At 45.0% G+C, this 26,517-nt stretch overlaps 1 protein-coding gene across 4 annotated transcripts in view; it reads right to left on the minus strand.

The window, feature by feature from the left end:
- The window catches only part of VWA3A (von Willebrand factor A domain containing 3A), a 67,559-nt gene extending 46,562 nt beyond the window's left edge, over positions 1-20,997 (minus strand). For all 4 annotated transcript variants that reach the window (XM_074381949.1, XM_039478452.2, XM_074381950.1 and 1 more), the window contains exons 1-5: positions 20,910-20,997; positions 12,455-12,578; positions 9,841-9,965; positions 9,665-9,742; positions 5,942-5,996 (exon numbers count right to left, since the gene is read on the minus strand). In XM_074381949.1, the coding sequence (XP_074238050.1) occupies positions 5,942-5,996; positions 9,665-9,742; positions 9,841-9,965; positions 12,455-12,526 (330 nt within the window). In that variant the 5' untranslated portion in view covers positions 12,527-12,578; positions 20,910-20,997. The remainder of the gene's footprint in view (positions 1-5,941; positions 5,997-9,664; positions 9,743-9,840; positions 9,966-12,454; positions 12,579-20,909) is intronic.
- Positions 20,998-26,517: the final 5,520 nt, after the last annotated feature.

A 26,517-nucleotide genomic window follows, 5' to 3' on the forward strand; every position in this document is an offset into this window, starting at 1 on the left:
ATACATGCTCACTGGAGAAAATCTGGAGATTACAGAAAAACTTTGTTTGAAGATACAAAGTTTGATAGCGATTTATATTGGTTTATCTGATTTAATTTCTCTATATCCTTTTATTTATTTTTTGCCTGCTCTACCAATGAAAGGCAGATGTGTTAAGCTCACCAGCTGCAATGATATCTCTGTGCATTTCTAATTATGTTCCTTCTTTCTTCTTTTTGAAATGGGGTCTTGCTATGTTGCCCAGGCGGGTCTGGAACTCCTGGGCTCAAGCAACTGTGTGCCACAACAACCAAGCTTCTAATTATGTTTCTAAATGCTATTACTCTACAGTCATTATTCCTTGACTTACGATGGGGCCACCTCCTGATAAACTCATCATAAGTGGAAAAATCCTAAGTCGACTAGTCAAGTACTGCTTGTATTATTTGTCGATGCTGTTTGACTCTGCACATAAATGTTCATCTTGTTATAGCTGCACTGTGGATTGGAGCTTTCATTCATATGAAATTTATAGTTGTCTAGGGACGGTAGGTTCTATTCGGTGCTTTTTGCCTTAAATCCTACTTTATTGGATATCTAATTTTCCTGTTCAATTCACTCTCCTGCTCTCAGACAGTGTTTTACATCTTCTCTCACACCTCCAGCACTCCCTTTCTGCACTCACCCAGCAAGTGATTTTGCCTCCAATTTTGCTGAGAAAACAGAAACAAACTGAAGAGAATCTTTGAAAAATCTTTCCATGCAGAGTCTACCAAACTACCGGCCCATAGACCCACACACTTCTTTCCAGTTACAATGAATCTAAGGCCAATCAGCAACAGTTTCTAGGTCAAATCTTTGACTTGCATTAATGGATCTTCTCTTGCTAAATAGGAACTCTGCTTCTGTGATCATCCCTTCTCCTGGATTATCCATTCCTACTGATTGTACAATTTCCATCACCATACAAACAGGTTATAATATCGCCCATCTTAAAAAAGAAACAGACCTCTCAGGATGCCACCTCTCCCTCCTGCTGTGGCTTCATTTCTCTGCTCTCCATCTTAGCCACATGTCCTTACCTCCTGGGGACCCATTCAAGTTAGCTTCTCGCCTTCCTATTCCTCTGAAACCACACATGTCAAGGTGATGGATGGGCTTTCTCTTGCCAAGCCCAAGGGTTAAATCCAAATTCTCGACTTTCTCAAACTCTGAGTAGCATATGGCACAGTTTGACTGTGTCAAGAATTTAACAAATTAAAACACTTAGTACATGTGTCTTCCAGGACATCACATTCTCCCACTTTCCCCTCTACTCACTGGCCAGACTTTCTTAATCTCCTTTCCCAGCGACCTCCTCCACCTAGTTCCAAAGTCTAAATGCCGGCATGCCCTAGGAACCTGCTTCTGAAGGTGTGGGTCATAGGCCAACAGCATCACCATCCTCCAGCTTGTTGGAAATGCAGAGTCTCCGGTCCCACTCCAGGCTTACCTAATCAGAGTCTTTATTTTAACAAGAGCCTCCAGGTGTGCAGTGGTACGATCATAGCTCACTGGAGCCTGGAAATCCTGGGCTCAAGTGATCCTCCTGCCTCAGTCTTCTAAGTAGCTGGAACAATAGGTGTGTGCCACCACACCTGGCTACTTTTTATGTTTTGTAGAGATAGGGTCTTACTGTATTGCCCAGGCTGGTCTCAAACTCCTGGCCTCAAGAGATCATCCAGCCTCGGCCTCCCAAAGTGCTGAGATTGCAGCCACCAGCCATCACAGCCAGCCACTCTCTTGTTTATATACCCCAGGGTTTGCCAACTTCAGCACTATTGACATTTGGGCTGGATAATTATCTGTTGTAGGGAGCTGCCTTGTGCTTTACAGGATGGTGGGCAGCATCCCCAGCTGCTGCTAATCTAGATGTCGGTAACATCCCCTCTCCTCCAGCCATGACAATCAAAAATGTCTCCAGACATTGCCAACTGTCCCCTTGGGGCAAAATCACCCCCAGTGGAAAACCACTGTTCTGTGATCACTCCCTAAGTGATCTGAGTGTCATGCCTTTGAATATCATCTGAATGTGGATGATTATCTGAGGTCCGTCTTCAAGCAGATTTCTCTTGGAACTTCAGAGCTGTGTCCCCAGCATCCTGCTCCACTTGTCTGTCTGGATGTCTACTAAGTCCCTGAGGCTTCACACATCCAAAACAAGACTTCTTGGTTTTCCTCTTCCAATCTGCTCACCCTCAGTCTTCCCCATCTTAGTAAATGCCATTCAACACCAGCCCAGGCGCTCTGGCCCCAAACCTATCCAATCCATTGGCAAGTTCTGCTGGTCCCGCCTTCCAGCCGTGCTCTGAATCTACCATATCTCATTCCATCGACACTAATGCTTGAGTCTAAGGCTCTGTTGTTCTCGCCCAGCGAGGTCTTCCTGTTTCCATTTCTACCCTCTGTGCAGTCAAGTTATGCAGCAGCCAGCGTGATTCTTTTGAAACTTGTCAGATCAGGTCACTCTCCTGCTGTATTAGAGCCGTCACCTTTGGAATCAGGCCTTCCCTGACTTCAACCTGCTCATCTAACCTCGTCGCCTTTCTCCACAGAGCTCACTCTGTGCTTGCTACACTGGCCCATGTGCTGCTTCTGGAACATACCAAGCTTGTTCCTAACCCAGGACTTCTGGACTTGCTGTCTCCTCTGCCTGGAACATTCTCCCCAAGATCTTGGTAGGGCTCACCCCTACACTTTCTTTTCTTTTCTTTCTTTTTTTTTTTTTTTTGAGACGGAGTTTCACTTTTATAGCCCAGGCTGGAGCGCAGTGGCACAATTTTGGCTCACTGCAAACTCTGCCTTCAGGTTTCAAGCTATTCTCCTGCCTCAGCCTCTGAGTAGCTAATTACAGGCACCCACCACCACACCCAGCTAATTTTTGTATTTTTAGTAGAGACGGGGTTTCACCAAGTTAGCCAGGCCTGTCTTGAACTCCTGACCTCCTGATCCGCCCGCCTCGGCCTTCTAAAATGTTGGGATTACAGGCGTGAGCCACTGCGCCCGACCTGCACTTTCTTTAGGTGCCTGTACAAATGCCTTCTCTTTAGAGTGGGTTTCCTCGACAATTCCATTTATTTGTTCATTTTATTTTATTTCTGAGACAGAGTCTCGCTCTGTCTCCCAGGCTGGAGTGCAGTGGCACGATCTTGGCTTACTGCAACCTCTGCCTCCTGGGTTCAAGCGATACTCCTGCCTTAGCCTCCTGAGTAGCTGGGATTACAGGCATGCACCACCATGCCTGGCTAATTTTTGTGTTTTTAGTAGAGATGGGATTTTGGGATTTTGGCCAGGCTGGTCTCGAACTCCTGACCTCAAGTGATCTGCCTGCCTCGGCATCCCAAAGTGCTGGGATTACAGGTGTGAGCCACTGTGCTCAGCCTCAACCATTCCATTTAAATAGTCCTTCTGTTCCACTCTCTGTTCCCTTACTCGGCTTTGTTTCTTTTTCTAGCACGTAAGCTCCATGAAGGCAGGACCTTAGTATTGGTCATGTTCTGCCCTCCCCGCCCCTTCTGGCAGCAAACCATTCCTTCAGCAAGTTCTGGTCATGTTAGTAGTCTCAATCCTGGAACAGTGCCTGATACACAACAATCACTCAATACATGTTCATTGAAATCATGACCCAAATATAGCATGAGGCTTTCTAGGGTATTCCCAATCTGGAGGCAAGAAGAAGTTGAAATCTAGAGCCAGTTTTATTTCTTTTACATTAAAAACAAGCTGCCATGAGGGCTTTACAGCTTTTGGAATTGAAAACATTCATTCCTAAACCTAGCCATTGAATTTCTAGACATTTATCCCATAGAAATAACTGGACAAGTACATAAGAGGGAATTGGAGCCCAGAAATACCAGATAGTCTCATTTTTCAAGAGAAGTCTGATAGTAGACATAAAAGTGAAATATCAGGATTTAAAAATCTTGGCAACTAATTTGAAAAATATTTACAACTAGGAAGCCCAGAATAGCATGGTTGTGCACCAGATTTGGCGTGCATAACACTAGTTTATAACTTCTCCTTTTATCCTCTGCAGACACAGACCCAGAGGAGCGAGGCCACTTGCTAGGGTCTTACTGGCAGGGCAGGGCAGGAATGGGGACCAGTGATGGTCTGTCATCATCCCAGGCTGCCCACCTCAACACCCAGGGATCCAGTGAGCTGACTGACAGGTGATCACTTCCCTGGGACCCAATCTGGGCTGTAGGCTACAGAGAAACTCTGTAGCTCCATCAGAAAGAGGTGGCAGGAAGAAGGGGCTATCAATCCCCATCTACTTTGATAAAGGTGTCAGGATGGGGTGAGGGGGGTGGGTCAGTGAAAGCAGCATTCCCTAGGCAGATGTCCATGGAGTATGGGAGGATTTCATCTCTCTGGGGTCTCTCTGCCTGTTACCATGGGCAACCAGAGGGGTCCAGCCATAGCTGCAGAAGATGAGCATCTGCTGACCCGACTCATCCACGCAAGTGAAGGAGGTTCTGGATGGGAGGTATAGACCAGATCCTGGAATTGGCGGGACAGGCAGGTTTAGCACTATGTTGTTACTCACCCCACTGGTAACAACCAGTGGTTGAGTAGAGGTGGGGATTGGGAGTAGGGAGCATGACTTTCAGCATCGGCCTCTCCCAGGGTTTAAAGCAAGAGTTGAAGATTGTGCTTAAGGGTGGAAGCAAACAGGAAGCCAGAATAGTGCCAGTTGGTAATCAAGCTAAAACAAATAAGAAAGCAAATCAAAGGTTCATTTGCCGATGATCACTCTTCTACCCTTGGGTTCTGAGAAAAACATTTAATTAAAAAAATTTTTTTAAGAGACTGGTCTTGCTCTGTTGCCCAGGCTGGAGGGCAGTGGCACAATCATGGCTCACTGCAGCCTTGAGCTCCCGAGATCAAGAGATCCTCCTGTATCAGTCTCTCAAATAGCTGAGACTACAGGTGTACAACATTATACCTGGTCCTTAACCAAACTTTTTTTTCTCTTTGAGACAGTGTCTCACTCTGTCATCCAGACTGGAGGGCAGTGGCATGATCCCGGCTCACTGCAACCTCCACCTCCTGAGTTCAAGCGATTTTCCCGCCTCATTCTCCTGTGTAGCTGGAATTTACAGGCACGCACCACCACACCAGGCTAATTTTTTGTATTTTTAGTAGAGATGAGGTTTCACCATGTTGGCCAGGCTGGTCTCGAACTCCCAACCTTAGGTGATCTGCCTATCTAGGCCCCCCAGTGTGCTGGGATTACAGGTGTGAGCCACCACGCCTGGCCCTTAATCAAACTTTTAAGAACAGTAATATCCAGATGATCAGCCTTAGTCTTCTAAATCTCACTGTGGGTCTGAAGTTAAATGCCTAGTGCACATCTTCATTCTCACCTGTCCAGCACCTGTTCCCCCTTCTGGTAACAGTGCCCTGGCCTTCCACATGCAACCATCTGTCTCCCTTTCTCAGTCCATGAGGGCTGGGGGGCTAACCCAGTCTCTTTCCGCTTACTCCCGGTTTTTTTTTTTTCACCCCAGAAGGGAGTACTAGTTCCAGGCCTAGCCAGATAGTAGATTTCATCTCCTTAGCTATGATGATTTGTGTAAATTGGTCAATGAGAGTCAATCCCAGGATTTGGAAGGTGTGCAGGGAACAGGAAGTAAGGTCCCTTCCACTGGAGCTGCTGACCGCCACCTTCCTATGTCTGAAGAGAGATGTCCCGAAAATAAAACCAACTCAAAGGAAAGCAGAGAACCACAGGCAAAGAAGTGACATCATCTGAGCACCTGGATCCAGCTGTGGCTGGGGTTTTCATTCACATAGGTTAATACCTTTTTTAGCATAAGCCAATTTACATTGGAGGTCTACCATTTGCAACTGAAAGGGTTCTAATAAGCACAGATGGGATGAGTGAAAGGGGGCAAAGAATGAAATCTATGTCTGTTACCTTCTTGCTGTTTTCTGTGAGCCACTGAATTCTCTGTTGATAGAGTTCAATAGTGCTGTGAAGACATCAGAAAGACTCATCACCCAAGGCCAGCGTCATCACTGAGCAACAGCCACGTACTTACACAGGAGGCAGCTATGGATTTTTTTTTTTTTTTTTTTTAATGTGCATAGGGTCTTGGAAGAAGGTGGTGCACCTTTTAAGTGTGCTGTAGTGCACACCTGTATTCCTGGCTATTCGGGAGGACGATGTGGGAGGATCACTTGAGGCCAGGAGTTCAAGACAAGCTTGGGCAACCTAGCAAAACCCTGTCTCTACAAAAAAAAAAAAATGTGCTGGGTATGGTGGTGCATGCCTGTAGTCTCAGCTACTCAGAAGGCTGAGGTGGGAGGATCACTTGAGCTCAGGAGTTTTTGTTTTGTTTTGTTTTGTTTTTTTTGAGACAGAGTTTCGCTCTTGTTTCCCAGGCTAGAGTGCAATGGCGCGATCTCGGCTCACGGCAAACTCCGCCTACTGGGTTCAGGCAATTCTCCTGCCTCAGCCTCCTGAGTAGCTGGGATTACAGGCACGCGCCACCATGCCCAGCTAATTTTTGTATTTTTAGTAGAGACGGGGTTTCACTATGTTGACCAGGACGGTCTCGATCTCTTGACCTCGTGATCCACCCACCTCGGCCTCCCAAAGTGCTGGGATTACAGGCTTGAGCCACCGCGCCCGGTCCGAGCTCAGGAGTTTAAGGCTGCATGGAGTTATGATTGTTCCACTGCACTCAAGCCTGGGCAAAATCGAGCAGACAAAACTGAAGATATTTGTTTGCCAGGGACTAGGTATAAGGGGATTGTGAAAGGGATGGAGTGTATAGGTGCTGCTCTATTGGTGGCACAGGGCACATGATAAATGACAATGGTTTGGTGGATCAAGGGGTGAGCTGCCCCATGAGGGCAGGTCTGTGGAGGATGGGGGAGGGTGTTCTTATGAGGAAGGTGGAAGACCACCCTTGCATTTGCTCAAATCTGTGTCTTCTCAGTGGAAATTGTTCCTAGTCTCCTGGAAACTGACCATAAAGACACAATAGAGGCAGTTTGGCAATCGTTTCTACTGGATCGATTAACAAAAAACTTAGTTTCTGAAGAGTAGCCTGGGGAACTTCTTGAACTTGCCTATTGCAAGCCATTCCAATGACTGGCTGGAGACTAGCATATAACAGTGCACAAGGTAAGGACTCGATCACTTGAATTTGATTGACTTGTCCTCACTGGGGGCAGGTGAGATTTGGGGACCTAGAGAGGGACAAAAAAGGTCTTTGGATATGAGATCATGGGGCAGTGGGTGGGTAGTAGAGTCTTAAGGAATACATGAGTTATGAATAGAGCTAAGAGGATGAGCTTTTTTTTTATTATTTCTTATTATTTGAGACAGCGTCTCACTCTGTTGCCCAGGCTGGAGGGCAGTGGTGCAATCATGGCTCACTGCAGTCTCAGCCTCCCTTGGCTTAGGTGACCCTTTCACCTCAGCTTTTTTTTTTTTTTTGAGACAGGGTTTCACCATGTTGGCCAAGCTGGTCTCAAACTCTTGGCCTCAAGTGATCCATTCACCTTGGCTTCCCAAAGCGCTGGGATTACAGGCGTGAGCCACCACGCCCGGCCTCACCTCAGCCTTTAAGTACCTGGAACTATAGGTGCATACTACCACATCTGGCTAATTTTTGTATTTTTTGTAGAGTTGGGATTTCATAATTTTCCCCAGTCTGGTCTCGAACTCCTAAATGGAAGCGATCCCCCTGCCCTTGACCTCTCAAAGTGTTGCAATTACAGGCATGAGCCACTGTGACCAGCTGTGGATGAGTTTTAAAATAAAACATGTTTGTGTCTGAGATTCAGCTCTGCCGTCTACTAGCTGTGTGGCCTTGGACAGGTGCGGTAACCTTTCTGAGCCCCAGTTTCACCATCTTCAACATGAAGGTAACAACAGGATTCTATACAAGTCAATTTGATAAAAGACAATTTACTGAAAGCCAATCCTCTGAAAATCAGAACATTCTTTAAAATTCTGGATTCACAATGAAAACTAATAAACCAAAATATTGCAGAATTCTTTAAAACCTGTTTAAGCTTCCACCTAATAAAAGTTACTATAAATTCTGCAGTTAAATGGTTTTGAGAAATTTGACCAATTGGTCATTCCATGAATGGCCACTTAGCAATTGACTTTTGGTTAGCTGGCTTGAGAGTGACACAGTGTTTTGGGCTGTTATAAGGATTAAATAAAATAATACAAGCAGCCCTTAGCAGAACTTCTGAAACATTAATACATATTCATTATTATTATAAACTTTCAAGAAACCTTAGGCAAACAGTAATCACAGATCACAGATTGCTACAGCTGGAATGGAATCTTAGGTATTATTCTGTCTACTGATCAAGCAGCCTACTTATGAAGAGATGTTTGTGTGTGTATATTTATTTCTGTGTATGCATGTTGATGTGGTTGGCTGTGTCCCAAAGCAAATCTCGTCTTGAATTGCAGCTCCCATGATTCCCACATGTTGTGGGAACTCGGTGGGAGATAATTGAATCATGGGAGCAGATTCCCCCCCACCCCATACTGTTCTCATGGTAGTGACTAAGTCTCACGAGATCTGATGGTTTTATAAGGGGAAACCACTATCTCTTGATTCTCATTCTCTCTTTGCTGGCTGCAAAGAGAGATTAGGGTGTCCCTTTGTTCTTCCTTCATCTTCCGCCATGATTATGAGGCCTCCCCAGCCATGTGGAACTGTGAGTCCATTAAACCTCTTTCTTCTATAAATTGCCCAGTCTCGGGTATGTCTCTATCAGCAGCATAAAAATGGACTAATATACATGTGCTATCAAAATCTGGTTTAGGAGTGGGGATGCATGTTTGGGCATATATTTGCAAAGGTATAAATGCAATCAATTTGACACTGAAAATCATCGAGACAGGGTCCCACTCTATTGCCCAAGGTCCCACAGAGATTGCTGTTTGAACAAAGTTACTTCCAGGCTACTGAAATGACCTAATTTTTTTTTTTTTTTTTTTTTGAGACAGAGTTTCACTCTTACTGCCCAGGCTGGAGTGCAATGGCATGATCTTGGTTCATTGCAACCTCCACCTCCCGAGTTCGATAATTCTACTTCAGCTTCCTGAGTAGGTGGGATTACAGGTGCCTGCCACCATACCTGGCTGATTTTTTTTTTTTTTTTTTTTTTGAGACGGAGTTTCACTCTTGTTACCCAGGCTGGAGTGCAATGGCGCGATCTCGGCTCACCGCAACCTCCGCCTCCTGGGTTCAGGCAATTCTCCTGCCTCAGCCTCCTGAGTAGCTGGGATTACAGGCACGTGCCACCATGCCCAGCTAATTTTTTGTATTTTTAGTAGAGACGGGGTTTCACCGTGTTGACCAGGATGGTCTCGATCTCTCGACCTCGTGATCCACCCGCCTCGGCCTCCCAAAGTGCTGGGATTACAGGCTTGAGCCACCGCGCCCGGCCACACCTGGCTGATTTTTTAAAAAAATATTTTTAATAGAGACAGGATTTCACCATGTTGGCCAGGCTGGTTTTGAACTCCTGGCCTCAAGTGATCCACCTGCCTCCGCCTCCCAAAGTGCTGGGATTATAGGCGGGAGCCACCATGCCTGAACCGAAATGACATAATTCTTGAGCTCTGAGGTGTTGGGAGGGCACTGAGAAATGTACTTACTCAGAAAGCTTTGACTCAAAGTGGCGGATGATCTGGGTGGAGAAACGTATTTTCTGCACAACATTAGTGCCCTCCTCCCTGAAGAAGCAAAGCCTTATGAGGGGGTCTCATAAGGGCCCAGGGAGCTGCGTGTGTCACTGCAGCTGTGGGAATATGGGGAACAGCTTCAGACTTACAGCACTGCTGTGCCCTGGCTTATCAGATCAGCCAAGGTGAGTTTCTGACACTTTAAACTGTGAGCTGAAAGCCAGTCTTCAGCATCCTCCCAATCTGAAGACTGGGTCTCGCTCCCCTGCAGCCTCTGCAAGATAAAAGCCAGAGTCAGAGAAGTGGAAAGAGAGGGAAGGAAGAGGACACCCTAGGTTCCCTTCACATAGATACCCAATGGGTGCCAACTTGGACTCAGCCTATCTTCTTTAGTTTGTTTTCTTCTTTTGAGATGGAGTTTTGCTCTTCTCACCCAGGCTAGAGTGCAGTGGCATGATCTCAGCTCACTCCAACCTCTGCCTCCTGAGTTCAAGCAATTCTCCTGCCTCATTCTCCCAAGTAGCTGGGATTACAAGTATGTGGCACCATACTCAGCTAATTTTTGTATTTTTATTAGAGATGGGGTTTTGGGATTTTGGCCAGGCTGGCCTCGAACTCCTGACCTCAAGTGATCCACCTGCCTCAGCCTTTCAAAGTGCTGGGATTACAGGCGTGAGCCACCGCACCCGGCCTCTTGGTTTGTTTTAGAGACAGGGTCTCGCTCTGTCACCCAGGCTAGAGTTCCGTGGTGTGATCATAGCTCACTGCAGCTTCGAAGTTCTGGGCTCAAGTGACCTTGCCTTAAGTTCTATGCCTGAGGCCTGCTCTGTCCTCTGTCTCAAAGGGAAATTAGCAAGTGTTGAAGTGTGAAAAACAATCTCATAATTACTGCAAACACTTAGATAGCATTTACTACATGTTAAGCACTTTCCATATATTAACTCATTTAATTTTACAAAGTAGGTTCCATTATGATAACCCTATCTAGCTGACCAGGGAACTGAGGTACAGATAATTGAGGCAATCAGTCCAAGGTCATCACGCTAAAAAGTGGCAGATGTGGAATTCAAACCCAGGCTGTAAAGCTCAAGTCACGCTTCTAACCATGGCACTATGTTGTCCCTCTAAGCTAGCACCAAAGTGTGACCATCTCCATGAAGGAGTGAGAGGATTGACGGGCAAGATCACTTTCTCATTATGTGATTCTATGCTAACAAATGTCCTGCCCTTGAAAGGCACCACCTAAAATCATAGGTTCCTGTCGCATACCTGGGGAAACACTGCTCTCTGTCTCATGAACACTAGATGTCACTCTTCTCACCTTTCAGACTCAACCACCTTCCTGGTTGGAAACACTGAGCATGGCAGATTTTTTTTTTCTTTTGAGATAGGGTCTCATTTTATTGCCCAGGCTGGAGTGCAGTGCCACAGTCTCAGCTCACTGCCACAATCTCAGCTCACTGCAGCCTCGCCCTCCCAGGCTCAAGTGATCCTCCTTCCTCGGCTTCCCGAGTAACTGGGACTATAGGCACATGATGCCACATCTCACTAATTTGTGTATTTTTTTGTGGAAACAGGATTTCACCAGGTTGCCCAGACTGGTCTCAAACTCCTGAACTCAAGGGATCCTCCCATCTAGGCCTCCCAAAGCGCTGAGATTATAGATGTGAGCCACTGTGCTTGGTGAGCATGATAGACTTAAAAATTCACCTTTCTTCCATCTTTGTTGCCTTTGAAATGATGTTTTAGGACACAGATTTTGTATTATTCATACTTGAAGATACACTATTAAACACATTATAGATTTTGACTTTAGGCCATGCTGATTATGTAACTCAACTAGTCCCTTTGCAGAGGGAATGGTAAGATTTTCGTGTTGGAGCAATCCTTTCCCTTTCCTTCAGGATCATCTGCAAGGCAAAGGAGGCTCCAGCTGTGGCTGATAAATATAAGAATGATCCTGTGCACACGTGGAAAGTCATGCATTTTGATATAAAATTAGAGGAAAGTTCATCAACATCTGAACTCATTACAGAACCTCTTCAGAATCTCAAAACTCTATCGACTTTTCCTCATCTTCTTTAATTAAACATGCTTTCCTGTAAGTGCCAGAACTTAGGGAAATCATGAGCATTTTTCTGATTATTTAGTCACCAGCATTATAACGGTACTGTTTTTGACTATCATTTCAGAGTTATCATATTTAAGCTCTAGGGTAGATTAGGTACATGGTTGTGCACTAGCCTTGCTTGAACATGGCAACCATTGATTGCCATTGTTTTCATGGTAGAATGAGTTCTGAGTTCTAGACAATCCACTCACCCTCTTGGGAAGGCACATTGAAGGTCAGTCTAAAACCTTAGTTTGGTTAGAGGTTCATTCTCCTGTCATACCCCTTTTGCTCCAATAGCACTTCCTGAAACAGATTTCTGAATCTAGATTTCAGGGAATCTCAAAAGCAAAGAAAATCTCAGGAAGGGTAATTTTAGAATCAAATGCCTTAGACTTCAGGCCTTGATAACATGATCAGAGTCTTCACATACTCCTGAATATTTATTGACATGGCCAAATAGTCTATAAGATTTCTATAAACACTACAGAGATTCTTCAGTCATTTCTATAGGATTAGAGATAAATGCTTAATTAATCCTTTTTCAGTCCTAGGATCCTATGAGAAGAAAGAAATCCCCAGAATTTAACACATCCTGCATTCCCTGAATGACTTGTAGTATCACTACCCAGTTAAAGTGCCATAGTCTTTACCAGTAAGTCCTGTGTCTGGTTAACATGTGTAACCAGTAATCCATTGTCCGAATTTTGACCAAGTCCATCCATGTTCTTCTGGTTTAGTGGCTTCTTTGAATCTCTGCCAGTGTTTCTCCTAATGCTGCAAAACATAAAGGATCTGATCAATGCCTCAGCACTGGGCATAGGTTTGACACTCCCAGTGCCTCCTCTCTTTACCCTAGTTCCTACAAGGATTCTAGAAACATTTGTTTTTTCTGTGCAGTAACTGAGAAAAGTTCCTGCAGAGTCCTGATAGAATGTGGACTCCAGTTTCATATTTTATTATTTAGGTAACTAAAGCCCTCAGGTAGCTATAAGAAGAGTCAATGACCATTTACCCAGTCTCACCCTCAGCTCCCATGAGCAAAATGCTGTTGCTGTTTTCATTTGCAAAATCAGAGAACTATGCTTACCAGTGGTTTTCCAGAAACATATTTTCTTGACCATGGAAGACAGGACTAGTTTGTATAGCCATTACAAAAGAACTCAATGCTTATTTTCCTAAAGAAGAAAAGAACACTGCCAGGCATGGTGGCTCACACCTGTAATCCCAGAACTTTGGGAGGCAGAGGCGGGCAGATCACTTGAGGTCAGGAGTTCGAGACCAGCCTGGCCAACGTGGTGAAACCCTGTTTCTTCTAAAAATACAAAACTTAGTCAGGTGTGTTGTCACATGCCTGTAATCCCAGCTACTTTGGAGGCTGAGGCAGGAGAATTGCTTGAACCCAGGAGGCAGAGGTTGCAGTGAGCCTCAAGATAGCACGGTTGCACTCCAGCCTAGGCGAACAAGTGAGACACCATCTTAAAAAAAAAAAAAAAAAAAGAGAGAGAGATCCAAGATGGCTGATTACTAAGAGCTCAGGATTGTAGCTGTCAGTGAAAGCGCAGACAATGAGAGGACGCCACACTTTCAGACGAATTTTGTTGCTCACAGACCAGGAGATTCCCAGTGGAGTAGCCCCACGGGTCGCCAGCGCAACTCTTGTGGCCGACGTGGCGGTTTTGCCAGTGCCCTGGTGCAGCAATTCTCAGTGCAGAGTAAACGGGACTGGGTCCCCTTTTGGCCGGCATTTGGAGCCCTGGGAAGGCAGAGTCGCCCATTCAGCTGATTGAAAAAGGGACTCAAGAGGGAAGCCAGACTGGAGATTCCTGGGCAGAAAGGCACCAAGAATCTTAACACAGCTATTTTAGCCAGCGCAGTGGGTTGCTCAGATTTCGGCACTGGGAATCAACAAGTTGGACGTCCACTCAGAGACCTAATTTGAAAGTCGGTAATTAGAAAGACGACAGGTGGATAAATTTACAATGACGAGAAGAAACCACCGTAAAAAGGCTGAGAATACTTAAAATCAGAATGCCTCTCCCTCTACAGGGGATCACAGTTCCTCATCAATAAGAGAACAAGGCCTGATGGAGAACGAGTGTGTTCCATTAACAGAATTAGGCTTCAGAATGTGGATAATAAGACACTTCTGTGAGTTAAAAGAACATGTTCTAGCCCAATGTAAAGAAACTAAGAACCTTGAAAAAAGGTTGGACGAAATCCTAACAAGAATAGACAATTTAGAGAGGAATATAAGTGAATTAAATGAAGAATATAATACGAGAACTCCGTGAAGTACGCACAGGTTTTAACAGTCAAATTGATCTAGCAGAAGGAAGGATATCAGAGGTCGAAGACCAAGTTAATGAAACGAGAAGACAAGATTAAAGAATAAAAAGTAAAAAGGAATAAGCAAAGGCTCCAAGAAATATGGGACTATGTGAAAAGAATTTACATTTGATAGGTGTACCTGAATGTCATGAAGAGAATGAATCCAAGCTGGAAAATATTCTTCAGGATATTATTCAGGAAAACTTTCCTAACCTAGTAAGGCAGGAAAATACTCAACTTCAGGTAATACGGAGACCACCACCAAGATATTCCTTAAGTAAAGCAACCCCAAGACACATAAATGTTAGATTCACCAGGGTTGAAATAAAGGAGAAAATTCTAAGGGCAGCTAGAGAGAAAGGTCAGGTTACCCATAAAGGGAAGTCTATCAGACTCACAGCAGATCTCTCAGCTGAAATCCTACAAACTAGAAGAGAGTGGGGGTCAATATTCAATATCCTCAAAGAAAAGAATTTTCAACCCAGAATCTCATATCCAGCCAAACTAAGCTTCATAAATGAAGGAAAAATAAAATTTTTCACGAACAAGCAAGCACTCAGATTTCATCACCACCAGGCCTGCTTTACAAGAGCTTCTGAAAGAAGCACTACACACAGAAAGGACAACGAGTATCAGTCGTCCCAAAAACTTACCAAAAGGTAAAGAGTATCTCCATAATGAATAAGCTATATCAACTAATGGGCAAAATAGCCAGCTAGCATTAAATGACAATATTATACTCACAAATATCAATATTAATCCTAAATTTAAATTGATTAAACACCCCAATCAAAGACACAGACATGAAAATTGAATAAAAAGTCAAAACCCATCGGTTCGCTGTATCCAGATCCATCTCATAAGCAAGGACACACAAAGACTCAAAAGGTTCGAGGAAGACTCACCAACCAAATGGAGAGCAAAACAACAACAACAACAACAAAAAAAAAAACCTCCAAAAAACAAAAAAACAGGAGTTGCAACTTTTGTCTCTGACAAAATAGACTTTAATAGTAACAAAGACTGAAAGAAACAAAGAAGGACGTCACATAATGGTAAAAGGATCAATGCAACAACAAGAGTCAATGATCATAAATATATATGCACCCAATATAGGAACACCCAGATACATAAGACAAGTTCTTAATTTCGACTTATAAAGAGACTTGGACTCCCGCACAGTAATAGCGGGAGACTTTGACACCACATTGTTAATATTCGACGGATCAACAAGATAGAAAATTAACAGAGACATTTATGATTTGAACTCAGACCTGGAACAAGTAAACTCAGTGAATATTTATAGAATTCTTCACCCCAGGTCCACAGAACATATATTTTTTTCTCAGTATCACATTACACCTATTTTGAAAGTGACCACGTAATTGGAAGTAAATCACTCTTCAGCATTTGCATAGCATTTCACAGATTTAAATGAAATATTGGTTGGCTCTTTGTTATTTTCTTCCCTTATTCCTTCCTGTCTCCACTGTTAAGTACAATTATCGGCATAAAAGAGGTTTTTAATACCTATTTTTAGATTGCATTCCAGCCTGGGCAATAGAGCAAGTCCACTGTTCTCTCTTCCCCTTTCTCTCTCTTTCATTAAAAAAAAAAAAAAAAAAAAAGAATACCAGAAAATAGGATAAATGTGGCATACACAGACAATAGTTTTGGGGGGTGGTATATATATTCAGCACAATGCTTTTTTTTTAACATTTTAAAATTATTATTTTTTGGAGATAGGGCCTCACTCAGTTGTCGAGGCTGGAGTACAGTGGCCCAATCATGGCTCACTGTAGCATTGACCTTCCAGGCTCAAGCAGTCCTCCCACTGCAACCTCCCAAGTAGCTGGGACTACAGGCACAAGCCACCATGTCCAGCTAATTTATTGTTTATTATAGAGACGGGGTCTCACTATGTTGCTTTGAATGGTCTCAAACTCTTGGGCTCAAGTGATCCTCCCACCTAGGCTGGGATTAGAGATGTGAATCACCATGCCCAGCCATTTTTAAAATCTTATAGACAAGGTCTTCCTCTGTCATCTAGGCTGGAATAAAGTGGTACTAACGTAACTCATGGCAGCCTCGAACTCCTGGCCTCAAGGGATCCTCCTTAGTCTCCCTAAATCATGGGATTATAGAAGTGACCCACTGTGCCCAGCCAACCCTTCTTTAATTAATTCATTCAATAAATACTTATTGAACACCTGCCAGGTATTAGCCACTGTGTTTGGTGCTTAGGATACAATGGTGAATGAGATAAAGCCTCTCAATGTCAACATTCTGACTCTTGGAGAGGATCATTCTTTGCTGCGGGGGCCGTCCTATGCATAGTAGGATGTTTAGCAGCATCCTGGCCTCTACCTATTAGCTCTCAGTAGCATCCCTCCTCACTTTTTCCCAGTGTGACAACCGGCAATGTCTCCAGACCATTGCTCAATGTCTCATGGACAGCAACACCGTCCCTAGCTGTGAAGTGCTAAGACAGACATTGTCCTTGTCCTCCCAGTGCTTGGGTTCTAGAGGGGGAGACTGATACTAAAACATTAAATAAGATAATTACACATTGTGGAAAGCGCTGAAGAAAGTAAAAGGATGATAGAAAGCAATCACGGGGCCAGGTGGTAGCTCACACCTGTAATCCCAGCACTTTAGGAGGCTGAGGTAGGAGGATCACATGAGGCCAGGAGTTTGAGACCAGCCTGGGCAACTCAGTGAGACTCAATCTCAAAAAACAAAATAAAGACGTATTAGCCAGATGTGGTGGTTATGTGCCTGAAGTCCCAGCTCTTTGGGAGGCTGAGGCAGGAGGATTGCTTGAGATCAGAAGTTTAAGGCTGCAGCGAAAATGATCATGCCACTGCCATCAATCCTGGATGACAAGAGGGAGATCCTGTCTCTAAAAAATTAACAAAAATATACATCAAAATCTGATGTGACACCTGCTTTTCTCTCTCTTGCTTAAAACTGATCAAAGCCTTCTCTTTATTTCTAGGATGGAGACTGAGATCCCTCAGATTGCATCTGAGGACCCCAGGGTCTGGCTGCTCCCACCTACCCCTGTAGATTTCCCACTTCACCACTGCCCGCATCTGTGTTCCACAAGGGCTTCCCTTTCCAGTTCCTGGAATTATCTACAGTTCCTGTAACCACAGGGCCTTTTCATGTGCTGCTGTCTTTGCTCTGGAGCATTCTTCTCCTTCTCCCCTACCCTTGACATTTCAGCTCAAATATTATTTCTTCTGGGAAATCTCCAGCATAACATTCTATATCAGGTTCCTTTGTTTTATACAGATTTTCATAGAACTGTGCTTTTTAGGGTGCATATCTTAATTTGGAATCATACATTCACTAGTGGGATTTTTAAAAATTTGTGTGTTCCCCCCTTACATGGTAATTTACATGAGAGCAGGGACTGGCAAATACTCAATAAATATTTTGAAGGGAAGGTGAAGGGCCAGAAGGAGGCGAAGAGACTGCCTTGGTTTTTTTTTTTTGAGATGGAGTCTCACTTTTGTCACCCAGGCTGGAGTGCAGCGGTGTGATCACAGTTCACTGCAACCTCTACCTCCTGAGTTCAAGTGAGTCTCTTGCCTCAGCCTCCCACATAGCTGGGATTACAGGTGCCTGCCACCATGCCTAGCTAATTTTTGTATTTTTAGTAGAGATGGGGTTTTACCATGTTGGCCATGCTGGTCTCAAACTCTTGACCTCAGGTGATCTGCCCACCTCGGCCTCCCAAAGTGCTGGGATTATTAGTGTGAGCCGCCACACTCAGCCTGCCTCGTTTCTTGAATTTCTAATTATATATCTTAGGGATGTGTGAGACCTGACTTTCTGCTCTTGGGTTCCATGAGATATCCTGTTTCTTAGAATTCTCTACCTTTTTTTGCTTCAGCTGGCTCCTTTAGCTTTCTGTTATTTGCAGCCAAAAAAATACTAGCTAAGACACAGCAAGCAAGAGACTCTGAATAAAGTTGCAGCTTACACATTAGAGTGTGTGTTCTTGTGAAATCATTAAATTAAATTAAATAATGGTTCAGCAACTTGCTTTTCTCTTTCAGGTCTTTAATCTTTTATTCAGAGGATGCTTTGTTTTCTGGGAAGCACCAGGATAATATGGCAATGCTTAAAAAAAACCAAACCGACTTTACTTCAGCAAGCTTTTCTGAGAGACTCTAATGGCAGAGACTGTTGAAATACAAATGCCTCATGAACACTGGCTGCCCCGCAGTGTCTCACTTCCCTCTTTCCAGCCAGTGATTAACAGCTTTTAATGAATTCAGAGGACTGCATGACTAGATTTTGGGGTGAGTGGTGCAGGCTGATGGAGAAGGGGTTGAACTGCACAAAAATAACAAACAAAATGGTGCCCCAGAGAGAGCACAAGGCTGGGCACAGTGGCTCATGCCTGCAATCCCAGCACATTGGGAGACTGAGGCAGGGGAATTGCTTGAGCCCAGGAGTTCGAGATTAGCCTAGCCAATATAGGGAGACCCCATCTCTAAAAAAACAAAATTACAAAAATTAGTTGGGCATGGTGGTGTGCACCTGTAGTCCCAGCTACTAGGGAGGATGGGATGGGAGGAGCACCCGAGCCCAGGAGGTTGAGGCTGCAGTGAGCCGTGATTGCATTGCTGCACTCCAGCCTGGGTGATCAAGTAAGAGTCTGTCTCAAACAAAGAGCACTGAACCTTTGGTTTCTTCATCTTTAGAATGGGATGGGGATAACAGTAACTGACTTGCCTTCTTCAATGCCGTTATCGAGAGGATCCAATGAAATTGAGGAAGTGGAAGCGCTTTGTGAAATATGAAGTACTATAAAAATGTAGAATACCATAAAATATGGGCTGCATCTTCAGGCACTTCAGCATATGACATGAAAACAATCATGTGTTTCATGAACATTTATAGGGCGCTCCCTGTGTGCCAGAGAGAACGAGTGACGGGGAGACAGACGTGAACAGGACACAGCCCTTTCGCTCAGGCCTTTGCTCAAATGAAATCTTATTAGAGAGGTGAGTACCTTAAACAGCACCTCCTCCACCTGGCTTTATCTTTCCCCACAGCATGTTTCACTACATGTATCACTTATTTACTTATAAGTAAATAAGTCTCTACTGAAAATACAAAAAAATAGCCAGGCGTGGTGGCAGGAGCCTGTAATCCCAGCTATGTGGGAGGCTGAGGCAGGAGAATCACCTGAACCTGGGGGGTGGAGGTTGCAGTGAGCTGAGATCACATCACTGCATTCCAGCCTGGGTGACAGACTGAGACTCCGTCTCAAAAAAGGAAAGAAAATAAATAAACTTCAGCTAACTTTCTGGCTTATTAACAGCTGGATCTAGGATTCTCCTAAATACATTTTTTTGGGTCTCACAGGTGTTTGGTAGAAAAACCCACAGTCCTCCATTTTGTCCCTCACTTCCTGGAGTCCGCCTGCAGACCCTATTCTGCCTGGTAGCGCAGGGCGACCAATCACTGCTCAGCCTTAACCCGCCAAACCTAAAGCCAACCCCCATCCCCCACCCCTTGGCAGTTGCAGTAGTCTGCCTAGAAACAAGACAGCCAATAAAATTCAAACCTAAGCCCGCCAAGAGGTGACCAATCCCCTTCTGGCACACAGAAAACCCTCCTCTGCTCTCCCTTCCACCAATCACTCCGCAACACCTAACCTAAGCAGGCCCCCTCCCTATAAAAACCCTCTCCGGCAGCTGCTGGGTGCAGCTCAGCTCCCCTCCCGCCTGGGTTGCCCGCAGATCCCAATAAACCTGGACTCGGCTTAACAACTCCTCGCTCTCATTTGCTTCGGGAAGGGTCTCTGCGGGTCGCACAACAGGGTCTCACTCTGTTACCCAGGCTGGAGTGCAGTGGCATGAGCACGGCTCATTGCAGTTTTGACCTCCTGGGCTCAAGTGATCCTCATACCTCAGCCTCATGTGTAGCTGGGACCACAGGCGCATGTCACCATGCCTGGCTAATTTTTTGATTTTTTTGTAGAGATGGTGGGGTGGTGTCTCACTCTGCTGTCCAGGCTGGTCTTGAACTCCTGGCCTCAAGCAATCCTCCTGCCTCAGTCTGCCAAACTGCTAGGATTCCAGGCATGAGCACTGTGCACAGTTTCCTTCTAAATATTAATCCAGGATAAAACTATGCCCAAGGTTTGTATTTTTTACTGCAAATGACCTCTCCTCTTGCCTCCACCCAATCTGTTCTAGAATGCTGCCAGAATGATTATCCCAGCATGCAGAACTGTCCAATTCTCTACCCATGTGGAACCCCACCATGGCTCCTCAGAGCCCTAGGACAATCAAACTGTACTTTGTTGGAAGGCAATTATTCCTTCAGGATCCGCTCCTCTCCACCTCATCTCTCAGCCTTCTCTGCTCCCAGGCAACCCCTAGGGACACACACCTTACTATTTCATACCCCGCTTTGCTCAAACTTTGCCCCTTTTGTCTGACAAGAAAACTTAAGGAGTCTTTCCTGAAGCCCATTCGCTGTCCCCAACCCCCCAGGGGGGAAACCATCCCCCACTGTGGAAGTCCTCCTGTCTCTGACACTTCACTTTGTCATATGGAGTTGTAATGGCCTGTCCCCAAGACTGGCCCCACGACTTCCTTGTCTACTGGCACCCAGTCCAATGCTCGGCATGTAGGGAGCGAATGCTTCACACCCCAGACTCCCTCAATCTTCTCACTCAGTCCAGAGCTTAGTATCTGGGCCTCCCTGACCCTCTCTGTTACCACCCCTGTCCACCCTTGCGATGCTCACCCTCACCGGATTTCTTCATTTATTTCTTCTCTCTGGGAGAAGGGCCCCTTGCCGCTCCAGGGCCTTCCTTGCTTCTCCTGGTTCACACTTCTGGTTTCTCCAAGCTCCTCCAAGCAATTCAGCAGTGAAGCTTGCCCTGCGGGGATGTGTTAGCTGGTCTCCAAGGTAACAGACTGCACCACTGCAGCTCGGGGCAGGGAAAGGGAAAACTTTTCCTCACCCCAGGGAAGAAGTCACTGCTGTATTGTTGATAAACCACCTCTCCCAGGCCACTCTGCTTTTCTCCACCTTCACAAAAACCTGGAAGCAGGATTTAGAGCTCTTTTCTAATTTCAGAACCTCTCAGGGCAGAACTATGGTTTATGCCAGTAGAGCCCTCGTGCCTGTGGGCTTCCTGTGGTAGGAACTGAGGAGAGATTCCAGAGAACTCTGCTGTGTGTGAAATGTGGTAACTCTCTTCCTCCTCAGATTCCCAGGGGGTCCCCTGAACACATTCCCTGGGAGAGATCAGACAGTCCCCTAGTCCTACCAGGTCCAGCCCCACCTAAATCTGGTAATACAGCCAAGCTCAGTGACCTCTTCGCAACAGAAGAGATCATCTGCCACAGTGGTTCCTAAGCCCTACGCCCAGGAGAATCACCTGGATTGTTTGCTAATAAAACATTCCAATTCAGGAGATTGATTCAAAACTATGATAAGGTGTGGGAGTGTGAATGTTTAACAATGGCCCCAGGTGATTATGATGTGCTAGTCCTTGGTCCACAGCTGGGAACCTCTCTAACCCCTTCCTTTTATAGTGGTCAAGAGAGACCAAGGGATGTAGCCAGTCAACCGACTTGTAAGTCGCTAAGGGATCTGCACTTAGTTTTTCGTATTCAGGTAATTTCTCAAATTAGTTTCACTTTCTGAGAGTTTTTTAAACTTCTATGTTTTATAAGTTAGAACATGAGGTTGGGTAGTGGCTCATGTCTGTAATCCCAGCACTTTGGGAGGCTAAGGTGGGAGGATTGCTTGAAGCCAGAAATTTGAGATCAGCTTGGGCAACATAGTGAGACTCTGTCTCTACAAAAATAAAATAAAAATTAGTGGGGTGCAGTGGCTTGTGCCTATAGTCCCAGCTACTTGGAAGGCTGAGGTGGGAGGATCACTTGAGCCCAAGAATTCAAGGCTAGTGAGCCATAATCCACCATTGCACTTCAGCCTGGGCTACAGAGCAAGACCCTGCCTCAAAAACAAACAAACAAACAAACAAACAAACAAAAACATATGAAACCTGTGGCAGTAACCATAAGGAAGGGAACTCCTTCAGATGCTGACCCCAGCAGCCGTGCCTATAGGCCAGGTCAGAAACAATCAATGTCCTCAAAATAGAAACTGCTTATCAACCGCTGGGCACTGTGCAGAGTAACCAGGGGTTGAGAGCCCCATGTGTAAGTCCACGGTATTTGTTACGTGGCCAGCACCAACAAGACAGAAAATGAGGAATATCAGAAAGAGGTAAGGAGGTCACAAGGGGCTGTGAGCCACCAAAGGCTACTCTGTGAACAAGAGATGAGGGTCCTTGTGCCCACCTTGATGGAAATTTTGGGTGGAAGGGGCTGGCTAGCTTTGACATACCATTTTTTTTTTTTTTTTTTTTTTTTAGACATGGAAGCTCCAGTCTACCACCCTCTCACCTTTCTTTGCTTCCTGGATACATGGGTTTTCAACATTGAGCATAGAAGTCAAGTCCAACACTAGAACCTCTTTGTTTCTGCTTTCTTCTACTTGAGTCTACACGACACACACATTCTGGCTAGATCTGTGCCAGGTGGATAAAGCAGAATAAGGCTTTCAGGGTGTACGACCCATCAAAAGGAAAGCTGTGTGGGTACCATCTTTCTTGGCTCCCCTCAGGATGCAGATCATGATGGCACCTACGGAAAGCGTCAGACCGCAACAGGCATTTCTCCTACCGTAGGCTCTTGGAAATGGATCAGGGTCAACTCCATCTCTGGTCTTTTATTTAGGAGCTCTAGCCTGGTCTCATTACCCAGGAGTACGGTGGGATATATATTTCAGATATTAATTTGTGTTTTGCTTTCTTTTTTCTTCCATTTCAAACCAGGAGCAGGTGCTTTTGGTTGGGATGAGAAGCAGTAGCCTGAAGTAACTGTTTTTTTTCTGTCTTTTGTAAAAGCCCGAGCTAACGAAAAGATTAAAGTGACATGCCAAAGCAGGGGAGGTGAGGAATGTGTTTAATGTCATGAGGAAAGTGGGAGTGTAAAGATTATTTCAGTTAAAAGAGACAGAAACCCAACTCAAACCGGTTTAAGGAAAAAAGGGAATTTATTTGCTTAAATAACACAAGAATCCAGGGATAATTGTGGCTTCAGGCATGACTTGATCCAAAAGCTAAAGTGATGTTAACAGAACTGTCTTCCTTTCTCAGCTTCCTTTCTTCTAGGATGGCTTGATCAGGAGGCTCCTCAGGTGTGGCTGCCAGCAGTACCAAACGCTTCCCCTACAACTTAGCAACTCTAAGAGAAGAAAACCTCTGTTCAGGAGTTCCAGCAAAGTTCCAGGCTGGTCACATGGCATGCTAACTTCTGAACCTGTCACTATGACTCGAGCCAAGCATGGCTGCTGTGTTGAGCTCTGAAGCCAGAAGGTGAAATTGGCCCCATGAAACCACATGAAGTTAGGAAAACAGCGATTTTCCAAAAAGGAGGACCCTTTTTTTTTGAAACCAAAGGGACCGTGGTACTAGGCAAACATGCCTCTCAGTAAAGCCAAAGGGGAGATGATATTCTCCCAGCCAGATTTTAAAAAATCAGAGATCTAAAAATCAGAGGAAGTAGAGACTTGTTCTGTGTTTGGTAGCAATACTTTGGTAAGATGGCAATATCTAAGAGAAAGTGGGTCCTTGGTGCATTCAGGGAAGAGTCCACAGATGCACGAGTTCCCAGCTCACCAAAGTTGATCATTCTCCAAGTGTGAGATGAACACAGTAAAACTACTACCTCATTTAGTCGGGGACAATTGATGTCTCAGCAGTAATGTGTAGACAGATCATCAACTAATGATGGGTGGCTGGGATGGGGGCCTCCAAATGTTTGAATCATGGACTCTCTGCACAACTTGGAGTACCCTAATAACCAGCAAATTCCTACCAACCCAGCACAAGGGATCCAGCTGAGTTTTAAGTGCTTTGGGCGTAGGGGTGAGGAGCAGCTGGTTTGGGAAAATTTCCCAAGGCTCTGAAATCCTGAAAGGGCCCCAATAAAATCAATGCCCTCATCTAGCTTCATCCATCAAGGAAGTCAGCACTAGAAAATACCAGTGGGCTGGGGCATGGTAGCTCATGCCTGTAATCCCAGCACCTTTGGAGGTTGAGGCAGGAGGACTGCTTGAGGCCAGGAGTTCAGGACCAGCCAGCCTGGAAAACAAAGTGAGACCCTGTCTCTACAAAAATTTTAAAATTAGCCAGAAATGGTAGTGCGTGCCTGTGGTCCCAGCTACTTGGGAGACCGAGGTGGGAGGATGGTGGCCCAGGAGGTCCAGGTTGCAGTGAACAGGTAAAAACCAAACCCAGCCGGGCGCGGTGGCTCAAGCCTGTAATCCCAGCACTTTGGGAGGCCGAGGCGGGTGGATCACGAGGTTGAGAGATCGAGACCATCCTGGTCAACATGGTGAAACCCCGTCTCTACTAAAAATACAAAAAATTAGCTGGGCATGGTGGTGTGTGCCTGTAATCCCAGCTACTCAGGAGTCTGAGGCAGGAGAATTGCCTGAACCCAGGAGGCGGAGGTTGCGGTGAGCCGAGATCGCGCCATTGCACTCCAGCCTGGGTAACAAGAGCGAAACTCCGTCTCAAAAAAAAAAAAAAAAAACCAAACCCAAACTCAAAGCCACTGAACGATGATTACAAAAAAAAAAAAAAAAAGCTCAACAATGAGAGGGGAATGATGGAAGATTAGCCACAAACAACTTAATAAGTGGGAGGTTTTTCTTACATTTTTTTTCCTCAACAAAGTGGAAAATGTTTCTAAATAGGGACCACCTTTGATGGTTGTTTGCAGTCCACATCCAGAAGCAGCAAACCATAGATTTAGCTGCTCATGTTTGAGCCAAGGAATCATGCAAGCAGGACAAGCTATTTTTATTCCCTTCAGACCTGCCACACTGGCGATGCAGGACAGCAGGAGTCCTAGATCTGAAGTCAGGGAGTCTGGGTGTGAAACCCAGATGCACCAGTTGCTAGTTAAAAAAGCTTGAGTAAGGTTTTCAGCCTTTTGATCCTTAGTAGTCTATAAAATACCACCCTGTACTTCACAGGTAGAGGATTAAGATGACATACGGGAAAGCACATAACACATGAATTTACTGTTAGTTTCTTTCTCTAAACGTAGAGAATGCCACTATTATTTAACCACAGTGCTTTTGAAAATAGGAATTCCTTTAATAGTTGATATGCTTCATTTAGAATGTCAGGTTATAATGACATTTGAGAAGTTTTTGTTATGCAAGGCCTAAGTTCATGGCAGCATTATCTGTAGTAACAAAAATCTGGAAGCAATCTCATATACATCAAAATGGGAAGATATATATTTATTTGATATATATCAAATGGAATACTATGTAGTCATTTAAAATAAGGAAGTGCTACATTTACTAACACAGAAAAATTTACAATGCAAATTAAGTCAAAAAAGAAAGCCAGCTGGGTGTGGTGGCACGCTTGTAATCCCAGTACTTTGGGAGGCCGAGGTGGGTGGATCATCTGAGGTCAGGAGCTTGAACCAGACTGGCCAACATGGCGAAATCCCATCTCTACTAAAAATATTAAAAAATTAGCTGGTTATGGTGGCATGTGCTTGTAATCCCAGCTACTCCGGAGGCTGAGGCGGAAGAATTGCTTGAACCCGGGAGATAGAGATTGCAGTGAGCCGAGACTGCCCCATGCACACCAGCCTGGGCGACAGAGGGAGACTCCGTCTCAAAAAAAAAAAAAAAAAAAAAAAAGTCACTGGGGATGGTGGCTCATGCGGTGATCCCAGCGCCTTGGAAGGCTGAGGCAGGAGGAGACCGGGAGATGAGTCTGGCCAACATACTAAGACTCCTGGCTCTACTAATTTTTTTTTTTTACATTAGCAGGGCATGGTGGCATGCACCTGTATTCCCAGCTACTTGGGAGGCTGAAGTGAGTGAATGGCTTGAGCCCAGGAGCTTGATGCTGCAGTGAGCTAGGATTGTGGCACTGCCTTACAGGTATAGATAATATCTTGCTTTTGTTAAAATGATCAGTAAAATGTCTGTTAAAACACCCAGTAAACTGTTTACAATGGTTATCTCTGGAAGGTGGATTGTTTCCTATTTTTGTGTACTTTTTTTTTTTTTTGAGATGGAGTTTCGCTCTTGTTACCCAGGCTGGAGTGCAATGGCGCGATCTCGGCTCACCGCAACCTCCGCCTCCTGGGCTCAGGCAATTCTCCTGCCTCAGCTTCCTGAGTAGCTGGGATTACAGGCACGCGCCTCCATACCCAGCTAATTTTTTTTTGTATTTTCAGTAGACACGGGGTTTCACCATGTTGACCAGGATGGTCTCGATCTCTTGACCTCGTGATCC

The sequence above is a fragment of the Saimiri boliviensis genome, chromosome 12, assembly GCF_048565385.1.
Source record: "Saimiri boliviensis isolate mSaiBol1 chromosome 12, mSaiBol1.pri, whole genome shotgun sequence".
NCBI classification, from domain to species: domain Eukaryota; kingdom Metazoa; phylum Chordata; class Mammalia; order Primates; family Cebidae; genus Saimiri; species Saimiri boliviensis.